The sequence below is a fragment of the Berghia stephanieae genome, chromosome 13, assembly GCF_034508935.2.
Source record: "Berghia stephanieae isolate SIO BIC M18660-M18661 chromosome 13, UCSD_Bste_1.3, whole genome shotgun sequence".
NCBI lineage: Eukaryota > Metazoa > Mollusca > Gastropoda > Nudibranchia > Aeolidiidae > Berghia > Berghia stephanieae.
Window position 1 is genome coordinate 8,044,801 of NC_088372.1, and position 18,212 is coordinate 8,063,012.

The window sequence follows — 18,212 nt, forward strand, 5'->3', positions numbered from 1 at the left end:
AAACTGCCAGTCCTTTTGGATTTCAGTGCCAGGCTATAACATAACGATGGCTACGGCTCTACTAACGACAACTCACAAGGCGGTGCAACAACCAAATAATGACGTCAAACTGCCAGTCCTTTTGGATTTCAGTGCCAGGCTATAACATAACGATGGCTACGGCTCTACTAACGACAACTCACAAGGCGGTGCAACAACCAAATAATGACGTCAAACTGCCAGTCCTTTTGGATTTCAGTGCCAGGCTATAACATAACGATGGCTACGGCTCTACTAACGACAACTCACAAGGCGGTGCAACAACCAAATAATGACGTCAAACTGCCAGTCCTTTTGGATTTCAGTGCCAGGCTATAACATAACGATGGCTACGGCTCTACTAACGACAACTCACAAGGCGGTGCAACAACCAAATAATGACGTCAAACTGCCAGTCCTTTTGGATTTCAGTGCCAGGCTATAACATAACGATGGCTACGGCTCTACTAACGACAACTCACAAGGCGGTGCAACAACCAAATAATGACGTCAAACTGCCAGTCCTTTTGGATTTCAGTGCCAGGCTATAACATAACGATGGCTACGGCTCTACTAACGACAACTCACAAGGCGGTGCAACAACCAAATAATGACGTCAAACTGCCAGTCCTTTTGGATTTCAGTATCAGGCTATAACATAACGATGGCTACGGCTCTACTAACGACAACTCACAAGGCGGTGCAACAACCAAATAATGACGTCAAACTGCCAGTCCTTTTGGATTTCAGTATCAGGCTATAACATAACGATGGCTACGATGTCACTCGAATCTTTGTTATTGTTGTTGTTTTTTGTTTGTTTGTTTGTTTGTGGGTTTTTTTTTTTTTTGCCATCGTCGTTTATGAGTTATTCTCACTTAACTGTATTAAGCAGACTATAAAAGTTCATGGTTACATTCACATCGTTTTGTGTGTTGGTCCGTTATACTTCCGGATGGCAATGTTGTGAGTTTCTTAGCCAAGGGCATACTATCTATAGGATTCAACAGTCGTGACGTCACTTCCCTCGTAATGACTCATAGTAACTTAGTACGCTGATTCTAAACTATCCGAACCATGGCGGACAGACGCCTTTATGAAATACTTCTAAGACGAGCATAAAAGTGTATCCAGAAGAGAAAAACATTATAAATCTGATCATGTTTTGACTTTTATACATTCTGAATACATGACATCTGAAAGAGTTCTAGCCAGCATGAAGAATACAAAGTACCGATTTTCTTTGTATAGAACCAAGCCGCTGGTTGTCGCTGGACGGACGTGACATCAGACGAATATTGAATCGAATATTACTTATCCAATGGAAAATAACCACGAGAGGACAATGAGTAGAATGAAAGAAATAGTAACGAAATCCGCCGAAACCCAGTCCCAGGTTCACTCCCCAATGGTGTACACTTCCCTGAGTCTCAGGTTCACTTCCCACTGCTACCTACTTCCCATAACTTTGTCGAGTTTTGTCGGGTTTCGTCGAGTTCCGGCGGGTTTCGTAAAAAGACACACCGATGAAAAACTTACCAATACATTGATCCCAGACGCCGTGGGAAAGACACTTATCGCTACTGAGGCAATTGTGAGCTTTGACCGGGCCCCATGCTCCATTTTTACAAACTTGTTTCCTTGTGCATCCCCCTTTGATCCATTCGTGACCCTCCTGAAGCAAGGATAAAGTGATAATTTTTACAAACTTGTTTCTTTGTGCATCCCCCTTTGATACATTCGTGACCCTCCTGAAGCAAGGATAAAGTGATAATTTTTACAAACTTGTTTCCTTGTGCATCCCCTTTGATACATTCGTGACCCTCCTGAAGCAAGGATAAAGTGATAATTTTTACAAACTTGTTTCCTTGTGCATCCCCCTTTGATCCATTCGTGACCCTCCTGAAGCAATGATAAAGTGATAATTTTTACAAACTTGTTTCCTTGTGCATCCCCCTTTGATCCATTCGTGACCCTCCTGAAGCAATGATAAAGTGATAATTTTTACAAACTTGTTTCCTTGTGCATCCCCCTTTGATCCATTCGTGACCCTCCTGAAGCGGATAAAGTGATAATTTTTACAAACTTGTTTCTTTGTGCATCCCCCTTTGATCCATTCGTGACCCTCCTGAAGCAATGATAAAGTGATAATTTTTACAAACTTGTTTCCTTGTGCATCCCCCTTTGATCCATTCGTGACCCTCCTGAAGCAATGATAAAGTGATAATTTTTACAAACTTGTTTCTTTGTGCAGCCCCTTTGATCCATTCGTGACCCTCCTGAAGCAAGGATAAAGTGATAATTTTTACAAACTTGTTTTCTTGTGCATCCCCCTTTGATCCATTCGTGACCTTCCTGAAGCAATGATAAAGTGATAATTTTTACAAACTTGTTTCCTTGTGCATCCCCCTATGATCCATTCGTGACCCTCCTGAAGCGGATAAAGTGATAATTTTTACAAACTTGTTTCTTTGTGCATCCCCCTTTGATCCATTCGTGACCCTCCTGAAGCGGATAAATTGATAATTTTTACAAACTTGTTTCTTTGTGCATCCCCCTTTGATCCATTCGTGACCCTCCTGAAGCAATGATAAAGTGATAATTTTTACAAACTTGTTTCCTTGTGCATCCCCCTTTGATCCATTCGTGACCCTCCTGAAGCAAGGATAAAGTGATAATTTTTACAAACTTGTTTCTTTGTGCATCCCCCTTTGATCCATTCGTGACCCTCCTGAAGCAATGATAAAGTGATAATTTTTAAACACTTGAACTTTTATTACAGATAGTTCGAATATGACGTCTCTGTTATTGTTTTTTTTGCCATCCGCGTTTATGAGTACTGCTCACTTAACTGTATTAACCCGACAATAAACGTTCATGGATACACACAGTTTTGTGTGCTGGTCCGTTATACTTCCGGATGGCAATTTTATGAGCTTCTTCGCCAAGCGCATACTATCAATAGGGCAATATCCACTAAACGTTCTCAAAGCATTTACAAGAGGTTTCTGGCCAACAGCAACGCGTAAAATGTAGAAAGAGACATGAGGACGCCTGTTACGAGCTAATATAATTTCTTTTTTTTCCGAGAGAGACAACGCTGTTAACGGCCAGGTACTCATTTTTCACCTGAGTACGGTGAGATAATGTGAGTAAAGAGTCTTCACCAAGGACTCACGTATGCGCCGAGCGAGCGAGGCTCGAACCCAGGACCTTCAGATCCAAAAGCGAGTGTCATACCACTAGACCACATAGCCTCATGCCCACAAATAATATAATAATAATAATAATAATAATAATAATAATAATAATAATAATAATAATAATAATAATAATAATAATAATAATAATAATAATAATAATAATAATAATAATAATAATAATAATAATGATACTACTACTACTACTACTACTACTACTACTACTACTACTACTACTACTACTACTACTACTACTACTACTACGACTACTACTACTACTACTACTACTACTAATAATAATAATAATAATAATAATAATAATAATAATAATAATAATAATAATAATAATAATAATATGTTAGGCGGACCCTCCATAGACCAAACACGTCACGGCGAGCACAGCACACACCACATAACACACGAAACACTCGAACCTCACATCAAGAAATTAGAGAACCCCTCACCACAGACTTCACGACACAAAACTAGTCTGTCTCCATTTGCTCGTTTGTTTGTTTGCTGTTTTTTTTGTTTTTTTTTTTGGTTTTTAAAAAAATGTGTGTTGAAGTTTGTGATCTGATTGATAGTATTTGATACAGAACTGTATCAGGCTAAAGATAGAATGCGCTTGGCCAAGGAGTTCACAACATTGCCATCCGGAAGTATAACGGACCAACACACAAACTCTGTGTAACCATGAACTTTTATAGTCTTTAATACAGTTTAGTGAGAACAACTCACAAACGTGGATGGCAAAAACAATAACAAAGGCCTGAGTGACGTCATCTTCATAATATCTATAAGTTCACGATGGCTACGATAGAAGCCTCTAGGACTGGCAGTTTGACGTCATCTTTTGGTCAGTGTCAGGCTATAGATAGTTCGAAGATGACGTCACTCAGGTCTTTGTTATTGTTTTTTGCCATCCGCGTTTATGAGTAATGCTCACTGAACTGTATTAACCCGACTAGAAACGTTTATGGATACACATAGTTTTGTGTGTTGGTGCGTTATACTTCCGGATGGCAATGTTATCAGCTTCTTAGCCAAGCGCATACTATCAATAGCCTGACCGTGGCCTTCGTAAAGTTATGGCCTGATACTGACCAAAAAATGACTTCAAAATGCCAGTCTTTTGCCACAAAAGAAAACAAATCGTGAGTTGTATTCAATAGTTCAACCAATGAAATAACTTGTTTCCATGAGCTCTACTAACGACAACTCACTAGACGCTACACAAACCTAAAAAAGGACGTCAAACTATAAGTCTTAGAGGGTTCTAGTGTCAGGCTATATATAGTTCGAAGATGACGTCACTCGGGTCTTTGTTCTTGTTTTTTGCCATCCGCGTTTATGAGTAATGCTCACTGAACTGTATAGATAGAATGCGCTTGGCCAAGGAGTTCACAACATTGCCATCCGGAAGTATAACGGACCAACACACAAACTCTGTGTAACCATGAACTTTTATAGTCTGGTTAATACAGCTTAGTGAGAACAACTCACAAACGCGGATGGCAAAAACAATAACAAAGGCCTGAGTGACGTCATCTGCATACTATCTATACTAAGAAGTTCACAACATTGCCATCCAGAAGTATAACGGACCAACACACAAAACTATGTGTAACCATGATCGTCTATAGTCTGGTTAATACAGTTTAGTGAGAATTACTCATAAACGCGGATGACAAAAAAAAAAAAAAACAATAACAAACACCAGAGTGACGTCATCTTCGAACTATCTATAAACGTTCATGGATACACACAGTTTGTGTGTTGGTCCGTTATACTTCCGGATGGCAATGTTATGAGCTTCATATCCAAGCGCATACTATCTATATGTTAAAGATGGCTACGCTTGAACCCTGAAGGACTGGCAGTTTGACGTCATTTTTTGGTCAGTGTCAGGCCATAACTTTACGATGGGTACGGAACTACTCATAACAATGGCTGACTAAAAACAATAACAAAGATGGCTGCCGTTGATGACGTGTGTCCTATGGAGGGAACATCCAAAGCCATCGGCATGTTATTTTCCGACGTTCTGTGTGGTGTGGTCTATGGAGGGTCTGCCGAACAGTTAATGACATAATCAGTCGGATGGTGAAAAGGTTTGAACTGAGATATTGCCAAGTTTAAAATTGAGCTTATTAATAATTGAGCTTTATATAGCGCAATATCCACTAAATGTGCTCAAAGCGCTTTACAAGGGGTCCCTGGTCAACAGCAACATTTAACATGTAGGACGCGACATGCCGCCTGTTAGGCGATATTACAATTTTTCGGACAAAGACAACGCTGTTAACGGCCAGGTACTCATTTTACACCCGAGTACGGTGAGAGAAAGTGAGTAAAGAGCCTTTTCCAAGGACTCAACTATGCACCGAGCATGAGGCTCGAACCCAGGACCTTCGATCCGAAAGCCAGTGTCATACCATAAGACCACAAAGTCTAGTTAGAAGGTCAATTTTTATAAAAATAAGTTCTTATCTTAAATGATTAAATCAACTCTGTTCATCTTCAGTAAACATCAAAGCTTAATTTGACTTCTAAATATTTTTTTACAGTTAGTCAAGTTGGAAAAAAGTATGAAATCTGAGAAAAGGTTGCTGGATACCTTTCTCATACATAATCTGACCATAACTTCATGAAAAATCACCCGATTTACATTGCGTTTGATAAAAACTCGAGTTTGGTATTTAAAAAAAAAGGTATCCGAAAATTCTGAAATCTTCAGGGAATAGGAATCCGGGTATATAAATTTAAACAAAGAATATCATATCTATGAGTATAAGGACCAAAATACTTACGTCAAATACCTGTACAGCGTTTCCAGAGATGTAAGAACATTGCCTTTTGCCTTTGGGAGAAGGGAAGGGAGAGGGGGGGAGGGGTGAGCGATTAAAAAACAAACAAACAAACAAACAAACAAACACATAAAAACAAAATAGTCAATGAAAAATAAATCATGGGAAATCGTTATTGCTGCCGTTACCGTGCGGCTATGTGGTCTTATATATGCCACTCGCTTTCAGATCAGAAGGTCTTGGGTTCGAGCCTCGCTCGGCGCAAAGTTTAGTCCCTTGAGAAAGGCTCTTTTCTCACATTCTCTCATTATACTCAGGTGTAAAATGAGCGCCTGGCTGTTAACTCTTTCCTTACCAGCAATTTTCAGAATTTTCCCTAAAACTTCACACCAACCCAACACAAAATAGATTTTTTATCTTCTCAAACAGAAAAGGAACAAGTACATTCTATACGTATAATTGCCCAGTGTCGAATTTATATCGCTATAGATAGTATGCCAAGAAGCTCACAACATTGCCATCCGGAAGTATATTTGACAAACACACAAAACGATGTGTAACCTTAAACGTTTATAGTCTGGTTAATACAGTTTAGTGAGAATTACTCATAAACGTGGATGGCAAAAAAAAAAAAAACAATAACAAAGATCAGAGTGACGTCATCTTCGTCCTATCTAAAACAAAGTATTTTGTTTATAATTTGTGATGTACAGAGGATATCAGAATGAGAAAACTGTTGGTTGCATCGTAACGGAAGTGACGATTTCCCTATGGATGGTAAGGAGAGAGTTAATAGCGGTGTTGTCTCTGTCCGAAAAAAAATGTTTGAAATATCGCCCAACAGACGACAAGAATAGGGAATGAGATTAGCGGAAGAGTAACGTCCCTTGATTGGAAGTCACTCACGAGCGGAAAAGTTATTAGAGAGAGAACGTCATGCCTCTCACCGAAAGAGAGAGGCATGCGCAAAAACATTTTGACGTTCTCTTTGTAAGGTGACGTCCAGTCAAGGGACGCTACTCTTCCGCTAATCTCATTCCCTATATTTTGTAGATCGTCTCTGTAGAAAAATCTTGGAAAGTAGAAATAAAACAAGATTTTTCTACAGAGAAAAGACCAACAACATATCTCTGTCGTTCATCTGGAATTTAGTCATGTTTTTACTGTTTTGTGTTTGAAACTATAAACTTAATATTTTTGCATTTTACTTTCTCAAATCTTTTATTTTCCATCAGATTCCATTTGTGTTAAACGTCTTGAGTTCGCGCCTCACTCGGCGCATAGTTGAGTCCTTGGAAAAAAGGCTCTTTACTCACATTCTCTCACCGTACTCCGCCGGTGTCATGTAAAATGAGTACCTGGCCGTCAACAGCGTTGTGTTTGTCGACAAAAAAAATATAACAATATCGCCTAACAGGCGTCATATCTCGTTCTACATGTTACGTGTTGTTGTTGGTCAGGGACCCTTTGTGAAGGGCTTTGAGCACGTTTGGTGAATTTTGCGCTATATAAAAGCTCAAGTTGTTTTTTTTTTAAGCCCACACATCCTAAAGTTGTATGTTTGATAAAAAATAAAAGTCCTTCAGAACGTTTAGGCCCATGGAGCCGGAGTTTATCCAGGCTACTATAGCGTGAAACGGAAAATAACAATTGCTTGCTACCCTTTGGATAGGACGCTAGTCTATCGCAAAGTACTTTCTGCCAGATCTAAGAGACGCAGCAGCTAATGCTGGGTCGGTGGACAGGTGGGTCGGTGGACAGGTGGGTCGGTGGACAGGTGGGTCGGTGGACAGGTGGGTCGGAAAATAAATTTAAAAAATAAATTCTCGACTGTAGCCGGGATCGATCTGGGATGATCCCTTTGTGTGTGACGCGAGTGCTCTACCAACTGAGCTATCTATCGGGGAGCCCTCCCCCCCCCCACCTCCCAAACCATCATCATCCATCGTGGCTTGTACTCTCGAGCACGTTGCCTGTCAGCTGTCTCCACGATCACAATCCATGTCCATCCATCATCATCCATCGTGGCTTGTACTCTCGAGCAAGTTGCCGGACAGCTGTCTCCACGAATCACGATCCATGTCCATCCATGTCCATCCATCATCATCCATCGTGGCTTGTATTTGTAATCAAGTTGCCGGTCAGCTGTGTCCACGAATCGCGATCCATGTCCATCCATGTCCATCCATCATCATCCATCGTGGCTTGTATTTGTAATCAAGTTGCCGGTCAGCTGTCTCCACGAATCACGATCCATGTCCATCCATGTCCATCCATCATCATCCATCGTGGCTTGTATTTGTAATCAAGTTGCCGGACAGCTGTGTCCACGAATCACGATCCAAGTCCATCCATGTCCATCCATCATCATCCATCGTGGCTTGTATTTGTAATCAAGTTGCCGGTCAGCTGTGTCCACGAATCGCGATCCATGTCCATCCATGTCCATCCATCATCATCCATCGTGGCTTGTATTTGTAATCAAGTTGCCGGTCAGCTGTGTCCACGAATCGCGATCCATGTCCATCCATGTCCATCCATCATCATCCATCGTGGCTTGTATTTTTAATCAAGTTGCCGGTCAGCTGTCTCCACGAATCGCGATCCATGTCCATCCATGTCCATCCATCATCATCCATCGTGGCTTGTATTTGTAATCAAGTTGCCGGTCAGCTGTGTCCACGAATCGCGATCCATGTCCATCCATGTCCATCCATCATCCATCGTGGCTTGTATTTTTAATCAAGTTGCCGGTCAGCTGTCTCCACGAATTACGATCCATGTCCATCCATGTCCATCCATCATCATCCATCGTGACTTGTATTTGTAATCAAGTTGCCGGTCAGCTGTCTCCACGAATCACGATCCATGTCCATCCATGTCCATCCATCCTTCATCATCCATCGTGGCTTGTATTTGTAATCAAGTTGCCGGTCAGCTATCTCCACGAATCACGATCCATGTCCATCCATGTCCATCCATCATCATCCATCGTGGCTTGTATTTGTAATCAAGTTGCCGGTCAGCTGTCTCCACGATCACAATCCATGTCCATCCATCCATCATCATCCATCGTGGCTTGTATTTGTAATCAAGTTGCCGGTCAGCTGTGTCCACGAATCGCGATCCATGTCCATCCATGTCCATCCATCATCATCCATCGTGGCTTGTATTTGTAATCAAGTTGCCGGTCAGCTATCTCCACGAATCACGATCCATGTCCATCCATGTCCATCCATCATCATCCATCGTGGCTTGTATTTGTAATCAAGTTGCCGGTCAGCTGTCTCCACGAATCACGATCCATGTCCATCCATGTCCATCCATCATCATCCATCGTGGCTTGTATTTGTAATCAAGTTGCCGGTCAGCTATCTCCACGAATCACGATCCATGTCCATCCATGTCCATCCATCATCATCCATCGTGGCTTGTATTTGTAATCAAGTTGCCGGTCAGCTGTCTCCACGAATCACGATCCATGTCCATCCATGTCCATCCATCATCATCCATCGTGGCTTGTATTTGTAATCAAGTTGCCGGTCAGCTGTGTCCACGAATCGCGATCCATGTCCATCCATGTCCATCCATCATCATCCATCGTGGCTTGTATTTGTAATCAAGTTGCCTGTCAGCTGTCTCCACGAATCGCGATCCATGTCCATCCATGTCCATCCATCATCATCCATCGTGGCTTGTATTTGTAATCAAGTTGCCGGTCAGCTGTCTCCACGAATCACGATCCATGTCCATCCATGTCCATCCATCATCATCCATCGTGGCTTGTATTTTTAATCAAGTTGCCGGTCAGCTGTCTCCACGAATCGCGATCCATGTCCATCCATGTCCATCCATCATCATCCATCGTGGCTTGTATTTGTAATCAAGTTGCCGGTCAGCTGTCTCCACGAATCACGATCCATGTCCATCCATGTCCATCCATCATCATCCATCGTGGCTTGTATTTGTAATCAAGTTGCCGGTCAGCTGTGTCCACGAATCGCGATCCATGTCCATCCATGTCCATCCATCATCCATCGTGGCTTGTATTTTTAATCAAGTTGCCGGTCAGCTGTGTCCACGAATCGCGATCCATGTCCATCCATGTCCATCCATCATCATCCATCGTGGCTTGTATTTGTAATCAAGTTGCCGGTCAGCTGTCTCCACGAATTACGATCCTCTGCGGTGCGCATGAAATCTGTGTTGCTTTTTAAACCACATTTGGCCATTCTTAGGTTATTTAAATATGTCATTCTTTGTCTTCCTCTAGCTCTCTTTCCTTCGAACATCCCAGATGTTACCAACTTTTCTATTCCGTCTCTTCTCCACACATGTCCCAGAAACCGTAACTGCCTCTTTCTGATGGTATCGATCAATATTCTTCCTTTTCTCACATTCGCCAACACTTCATCGTTCTTATACCTGTCTATCCAGGATAGGGAATGAGATTGGTGGAAGAGTAGCGTCCCTTAATTGGACATCACCGGCGGAAAAAGTTATTTGTAAACAAACCAATAACAAGTCATGCGCTCCAAATACAAAATTTATTATTCATATTTTTGTACAAAAATGCATATCATAATCAACGTTACGCATTTTTGTAGAGAAATATGAATAATAAATTTTGTATTTGGAGCGCTTGGCTTGTAGTTGGTTTGTTTACAAATAACTTCTCCAGAGGGTGACGTCCAATCAAGGGACGCTACTCTTCCGCTAATGTCATTCCCTATAGCCTCAACACTCACCTCCAACCCACTCCCAAAAAAAAAAACAAAATAGGGAATGAGATTGGGAAGAGTACCGTCCCTTGATTGGACGTCGCCTTACAGAGAGAACGTTAAAGTGGTTTTGCGCATGCGTCTCTCTCGTCCTCGCTTTCGGTGAAGTGTCTCATGCCGCTTTCACCGGAAGCGAGGACGAGAGACGCATGCGCACAACCAACATGATGTTCTCTCTCTCTAATAACTTTTCTGCCGGTGACGTCCAATCAAGGGACGCTACTCTTCCGCTAATCTCATTCCCTATAAAAGCAATGATAACTTACGAATACATTTATCCGAACCGCACTGAGGGCTCGGATTCCTAATACACTTGTCCGAAGCTGGACATTGATTATTGGCACTCTGACTAAGTATGGCAGTGCTGACGTCACAAGTATACTTCATGGAGCAGCTACCGGTCAGATAGGTGCTGCCCTTCTGTAATTAGTAACATAATTAGATAAAGAGGTCATTATTGAGATCCAAAAAATAACACTATAAAAATGGTATTGAAATCGACATGTACGTAATAATAATAATAATAATAATAATAATAATAATAATAATAATAATAATAATAATAATAATAATAATAATAATAATAATAATAATGATAATAATAATAATAATAATGATGATAATAATAACAATAATAATAATAATAATAATAATAAATAATAATAATAATAATAATAATAATAATAATATTAATAATAATAATAATAATAATAATAATAATAATAATAATGATGATGATAATGATAATGATAATGATAATGATAATAATAATAATAATAATAATAATAATAATAATAATAATAATAATAATAATAATAATAATAATAATAATAATAATAATAATAATAATAATATATGAATAATTTCAAAACTGTAAAATAGATAAGATAAGGTAAGATAAGATGTGCGGCTATGTGGTCTAGTGGTATGACACTCGCTTTCGGATCGGAGGATCCTGGGATCGAGCCTCGCGCTCGGCGCATAGTTGAGTCCTTGGAAAAGACTCTTTACTCACATTATCTCACCGTACTCAGGTGTAAAATGAGTACCTGGCCGTTAACAGCGTTGTCTTTGTCCGAAAAAAAATTGTAATATCGCCTAATAGGCGTTATGTCCCGTCCTTCATGTTAAATGTTGCTGTTGGCCAGGGACCCCTTGTAAAGCGCTTGGAGCACATTTAGTGGATATTGCGCTATATAAAGCTCAATTAAAAAAAAAGATTAATTGTAGATTAGATATGAAATTCAATCAGGTGAACTAAAACACTTACTGGTATTTTTAGACCCATGTGGACACACCATTGACCACCTGTGGAAAAACAAACAAACAAACACATTTTAAAATAAAACAAACAACATATGAGCATGATGAGATATTATAGGAAATGAGATTAGCGGAAGAGTAACATCCCTTGATTGGACGTCATCCATAGTCTGTGACGTGACCGGCGGAAATGTTATTAGAGAGAGAACGTCGTGTTGGTTGTGCGCATGCGTCTCTCGTCTTCTCTTCCGGTGAAAGCGGCTTGAGACACTTCAAAACCAAATTGACGTTCTCTCTGTAAGGTGACGTCCAATCAAGGGCAAGGGACGCTACTCTTCCGCTAATCTCATTCCCTAGTGTAAGTATTGTAAAAATCATTATCCAAAAGTGCGGCTATGTGGTCCAGTGGTATGGCACTCGCTTTCGGATCGGACGGTCCTGGGTTCGAGCCTCCACTCGGCGCATAGTTGAGTCCTTGGAAAAGTCTCTTCACACTCATTTTCTCTTATTTACTGAGGAGTAAAATGAGCACGGTGAATCGATTCATCTTAACAACGCCACTATCACCTTATCTCATTCGTCTGTAGTGTTTCATACATCCTGTTTTGTTGATAAATGTGACCCCTCGTCTCAAAACGGTATTAAGTCGGGATGATTAAGATGCTGAAAATGGGATTTATGGCCAGAAATATCATGCTTAAGTTGAGTTTATATGCTTTATAGAGGAGAAGGAATATCATATTTTACTGTACTAACGTTTCATATTTTTGACAAGTTTAACTATAATTTGACTTTTTAGCATCTGGTCCATCCCGACATAATACCGTTTTGAGACGAGGGGTCACAAATGGGGAAACCGGAAACGTCCATTTTATATGTTTTCTTATATCAAATTGAAGCTTACAGTCAATGCCACATTGTTATTTATTTCTTTGACCTTTGAGCAGCAGCATTTACATTATGCATAGAATGTGCAAGTTGTGGAGAGGAGATTTCATTATAAACTAGCATGCCTTACCTTGCCTTTAACTCTCTCCTTACCACCTATAGGGAATGAGATTTCAAAACAGATGTAAAAGTAGCGCCCCTTTGTTGGAAGTCGCGTCTTGACAACCGACAGACGCTATCGTCATTATTAGTACCAATCATTTGCGGGAAGTTCAGTAAGCTTAGGAAGGTTTGTCTCATCGTATTGTATTATTTATCAACATCTTTTATTTTTGATTTGTAGTCTACGTCATATTTTGTTAACATTTCACAATGGAGAAAAATAAAGAAATATGAATAATAAATTTTGTATTTGGAGCGCTTGGCTTGTAGTTGGAGACGAAGCTTCGGTTTGTTTACCAATAACTTCTCCGCCATTGACGTCCCATCAAGGGACTCTACTCTTCCGCTAATCTCATTCCCTATCGTCACATTCGTTACGATGCAGCCAAAAAATTTCTCATCTGATTTCATTATTGTTATAGTTATAGCCATAAAAACTCGACACTGAGTTTTTGGTACCAAAATACAGATCAAAGTTTTCTCAATGTGTTGCCAATTTGTTTAAATTGGTAAAATCGACTGTGGTTGTGCAAAAGCGATTGCGATTTAACCAGATATCAGTAACAAAGGTAACAGGTATCGCGGGAGATAACCCGTTGCACTGGTCGGGAATTTGATTGGGTGAATGACCTCTTGACCGCGGCGCAGGGAGAGAACCAAAAGCTCGCCTATGCAACACTGTGTGCAGAGCTCATTTCTCTGAACAAAATATAGAATATCATCATCATCAAGTACCAGGCCTGTTGCAGACATCGGCGATCATGTCCCTCCAACCATATCTGTCCTCAGATCTTCTCAATAGCTCGATTCCTGTTCCTCCTCCACCAATCTATCCGTTCAGATTGTCAATGTAATCTATCCTCTGTCTCCCTCTTCTTTTCTTCCCAGCAACTTTACCCGTAAGTACAATCTTTTCAATACCGTTTTTTCTGTAAATATGTCCGAGAAATTTTAACTGTCTCTTTCTGATGGTGTTTACCAAAGTTGGCCGTACTCCAATTGCTTTTAATACCTCCTCATTTTTTATTTTATCTTTCCATGAGATTCTAAGAATGCGTCTATAAACCCAAATTTTGGCTGCAGTTATTTTACTTTATTCTACGAATATACTCGTTACTAATCTGTTTGAGAAATCTATTTTTGTATTGGGTTAGTATGATGCTTTGGGAAAATTCTGTAGCCTGTAAGGAGAGAGAGTTAATTCTCTTCACAACACTGCTCCAGATTACATACCCTCCCATTACCAACTACAAGAAAATCGTCACATTACGATACAACCAACATTTGGAAAATGCTCTTTACTCACATGATTATCTCACCGTACTCAGATGTAAAATGAATACCTGGGCGTTAACAACGTTGTATCTGTCCGAAAAAAAATTGTAGTATTATCACCCAACAGGAGTCATGACCTGTCCTTCATGTTAAATGTTTCTGTTGACCAGGGACACCTTGTACAGCGCTTTGAGCACGTTTAGTGGGTATTGCTCTATATAAAAGCTTCAAAACTTACCAGAACACGTATAGTAATCATCACGACTGTCTGGTTGTTTCTCGTGATAACAACTTTGACCAGTTGGACAGCCGGATTGTTTCGTAGCAACCCAGGCTCCATTTTTACACTCCATCTTGCGTCGGCAGTTATCCCGTAGCAGAACATGGCCCTCCTGGAAACCAAGAAAATTTGACACTAAATTGAGTACAGAAAAGGTGGGACCCGATAGCTCAGTTGGTAGAGCACTCGCGTCACACGCAAAGGGACTGAGATCGATCCCGGGTGCAGTCGAGATTTTTTTTTGATTTTTTTTTCTGATTTCCCCCCTGTCCACCACCCCATCAGTGAATGAGTAGCTGGGTATGCTAGATATGGCGAAAAGTACCTTGCGATAGATTAGCGTCCTATCCAAAGGAAAGCAAGCAATTGCTATTGTCTGTCTCACGCTATAGAAACCTGGATAAACTCCGGCTCCATGGGCCTAAACGTTCTGAAGGACTTTTATTTTTATCCAACATACAACTTTAGGATGTGTGGGATAAACCCCGGCTCATAGGCTCTGAAGGAAAAAATTAAAAAAGAACTGAAAACACTAAAAACATCTGACGTAAAAAAGGTTCAAAATTTAACAAAATACCAAACATTGAACATTTCGGGTTCAAAACCCTTCTTCAGCCATCCATACATAACTACACTCCAGATGAACGACAGAGATAATTTGTAGGTCTTCTCTGTAGAAAAGCCAGAGCAAATTTCCCAAAATCTGTCGGACATATTATTTTTAAATACGTGTTTTTCTAGAGCATGTCATCCTTTTGGATATTCGTTGTACACATGTGTAGTGCATAATAATAATCTTATTAATATTTGCACAAAAATATAAGGAAACAAAAAACATCAATGGTAAAATTATATAGATAGTTCGAAGATGACGTCACGCAGGTCTTTGTTATTGTTTTTTGCCATCCGCGTTCATGAGTAATGCTCACTGAACTGTATTAACCTGACTATAAACGTTCATGGATAGATACAGTTTTGTGTGTTGGTCCGTAATACTTCCGGATGGCAATGTTGTGAGCTTCTTAGCCAAGCGCATACTATCTATAAAACGATGGTCTTTAGAATGAAATTGAAGAAATCAATCAAATCTTTTTGCATATAAGGGAAAGAAAAATCACTTACATTATAGTGACTTATTCCAGAGGGACTGGTGCAAGACTTCGCATCTTTGGGGTGGGGAGGGGGGGGGGGGAGGGAAATGAAAAACAACAAACAGAAATCATCAAACAACACTCATGAGAATTACTGATGGTGTAAGGGAAATGCAATGTATAGAAGATGTTCGCTCGTACGTGACTTCATATCTTTGGGGGGGGGGGGGGGGGGGGGGGGAGTGTGTGAGTGATTGAATGAGTGAGTGAGTGAGTGAGTGGGTGAGTGAATGAAGTAAGTAGGATGACAAAAATAGTAATTGAAATCTTACCAATACATTCATACAAGTTATTAAGAGGATCTTTCTGTCTGTTCGTGAAACACTTCGTGCCTGCAGAACAGCTAAAGGCGACGGGCGAAAGCCAATTTCCATTTTTACAAACTCTTTTCTGTGTGCATCTGTCTATGATCCGGAATTCACCGTTCTGGAATCAACAAGCAATTGGACACGATTGAGATCTGAAGCCACTAGATGCAGGTACAAAATTGGGACTGATGTCAAAATATGAAGAGGTGCGCGCAAAACAGTATAAGAAAATTATAACCAAAATAATGATGATGATTCTGATGATGATGATAATACTAATACTAATAATAATAATAATAATAATAATAATAATAATAATAATAATAATAATAATAACAATAATAATAATAATAATAATAATAATAATAATAATAATAACAATATTAATAATAATAATAATAATAATAATAATAATAATAATAATAATAATAATAATAATAATAATAATAATAATAATAATAATAATAATAATAATAATGATAATAATAATAGTGAATTATCAAATCAATTGACAACATTTAACATTTATGACTGCAGAATTACCAAAGATCATATTATTAATGAAGTTGCCGATTCTTCAGATCCGGTACTCGAACCCAGCACTCGGTGTCCAAACACCTGGACTTACTAACTCTAGTACTCGGTGTCCAAATACCGGGACTTACTAACTCTAGTACTCGGTGTCCAAATACCCAGACTTACTAACTCTAGTACTCGGTGTCCAAATACCCAGACTTACTAACTCTAGTACTCGGTGTCCAAATACCGGGACTTACTAACTCTAGTACTCGGTGTCCAAATACCCAGACTTACTAACTCTAGTACTCGGTGTCCAAATACCGGGACTTACTAACTAGTACTCGGTGTCCAAATACCGGGACTTGCTAACTCTAGTACTCGGTGTCCAAATACCCAGACTTACTAACTCTAGTACTCGGTGTCCAAATACCGGGACTTACTAACTCTAGTACTCGGTGTCCAAATACCTGGACTTACTAACTCTAGTACTCGGTGTCCAAATACCGGGACTTACTAACTCTAGTACTCGGTGTCCAAATACGGGGACTTAGTACTCAGTGTCCAAATACCGGGACTTACTATCTCTAGTACTCGGTGTCCCAATACCGGGACTTACTAACTCTAGTACTCGGTGTCCCAATACCGGGACTTACTAACTCTAGTACTCGGTGTCCAAATACCTGGACTTACTAAGTCTAGTACCCGGTGTCCAAATACCGGGACTTACTAACTCTAGTACTCGGTGTCCAAATACCGGGACTTACTAACTCTAGTACTCGGTGTCCAAATACCTGGACTTACTAACTCTAGTACTCGGTGTCCAAATACCGGGACTTACTAACTCTAGTACTCGGTGTCCAAATACCGGGACTTACTAACTCTAGTACTCGGTGTCCAAATACCGGGATTTACTAACTCTAGTACTCGGTGTCCAAATACCGGGACTTACTAACTCTAGTACTCGGTGTCCAAATACCGGGATTTACTAACTCTAGTACTCGGTGTCCAAATACCGGGACTTACTAACTCTAGTACTCGGTGTCCAAATACCGGGACTTACTAACTCTAGTACTCGGTGTCCAAATACCGGACTTACTAACTCTAGTACTCGGTGTCCAAATACCCAGACTTACTAACTCTAGTACTCGGTGTCCAAATACCGGAACTTACTAACTGTAGTACTCGGTGTCCAAATGCGGGGACTTACTAACTCTAGTGCTCGGTGTCCATATACCAGGACTTACTAACTCTAGTACTCGATGTCCAAATACAGGGACTTACTAACTCTAGTACTCGGTGTCCAAATACCGGGACTTACTAACTCTAGTACGGTGTTCAAATACCGGGACTTACTCACTCCTGTGCTCGGTGTCCAAATACCCAGACTTACTAACTCTAGTACTCGGTGTCCAAATACCCAGACTTACTAACTCTAGTACTCGGTGTCCAAATACTGGGACTTACTAACTCTAGTACTCGGTGTCCAAATACCGAGACTTACTAACTCTAGTACTCGGTGTCCATATACCGGGACTTACTAACTCTAGTACTCGTTGT

General features: G+C 40.2%; 1 protein-coding gene across 3 annotated transcripts in view; it reads right to left on the reverse strand.

Annotated features, from left to right (window-relative positions):
• LOC144958690 (zonadhesin-like) overlaps positions 1 to 18,212 on the reverse strand; it is a 50,873-nt gene that overhangs the window by 17,818 nt on the left and 14,843 nt on the right. For all 3 annotated transcript variants that reach the window (XM_078890833.1, XM_078890831.1, XM_078890832.1), the window contains 7 exons: positions 16,101 to 16,254; positions 15,800 to 15,843; positions 14,636 to 14,789; positions 12,080 to 12,117; positions 11,076 to 11,229; positions 6,032 to 6,081; positions 1,558 to 1,693 (listed from right to left, as the gene is read on the reverse strand). In XM_078890833.1, coding sequence (XP_078746959.1) covers positions 1,558 to 1,693; positions 6,032 to 6,081; positions 11,076 to 11,229; positions 12,080 to 12,117; positions 14,636 to 14,789; positions 15,800 to 15,843; positions 16,101 to 16,254 — 730 coding nt within the window. The remainder of the gene's footprint in view (positions 1 to 1,557; positions 1,694 to 6,031; positions 6,082 to 11,075; positions 11,230 to 12,079; positions 12,118 to 14,635; positions 14,790 to 15,799; positions 15,844 to 16,100; positions 16,255 to 18,212) is intronic.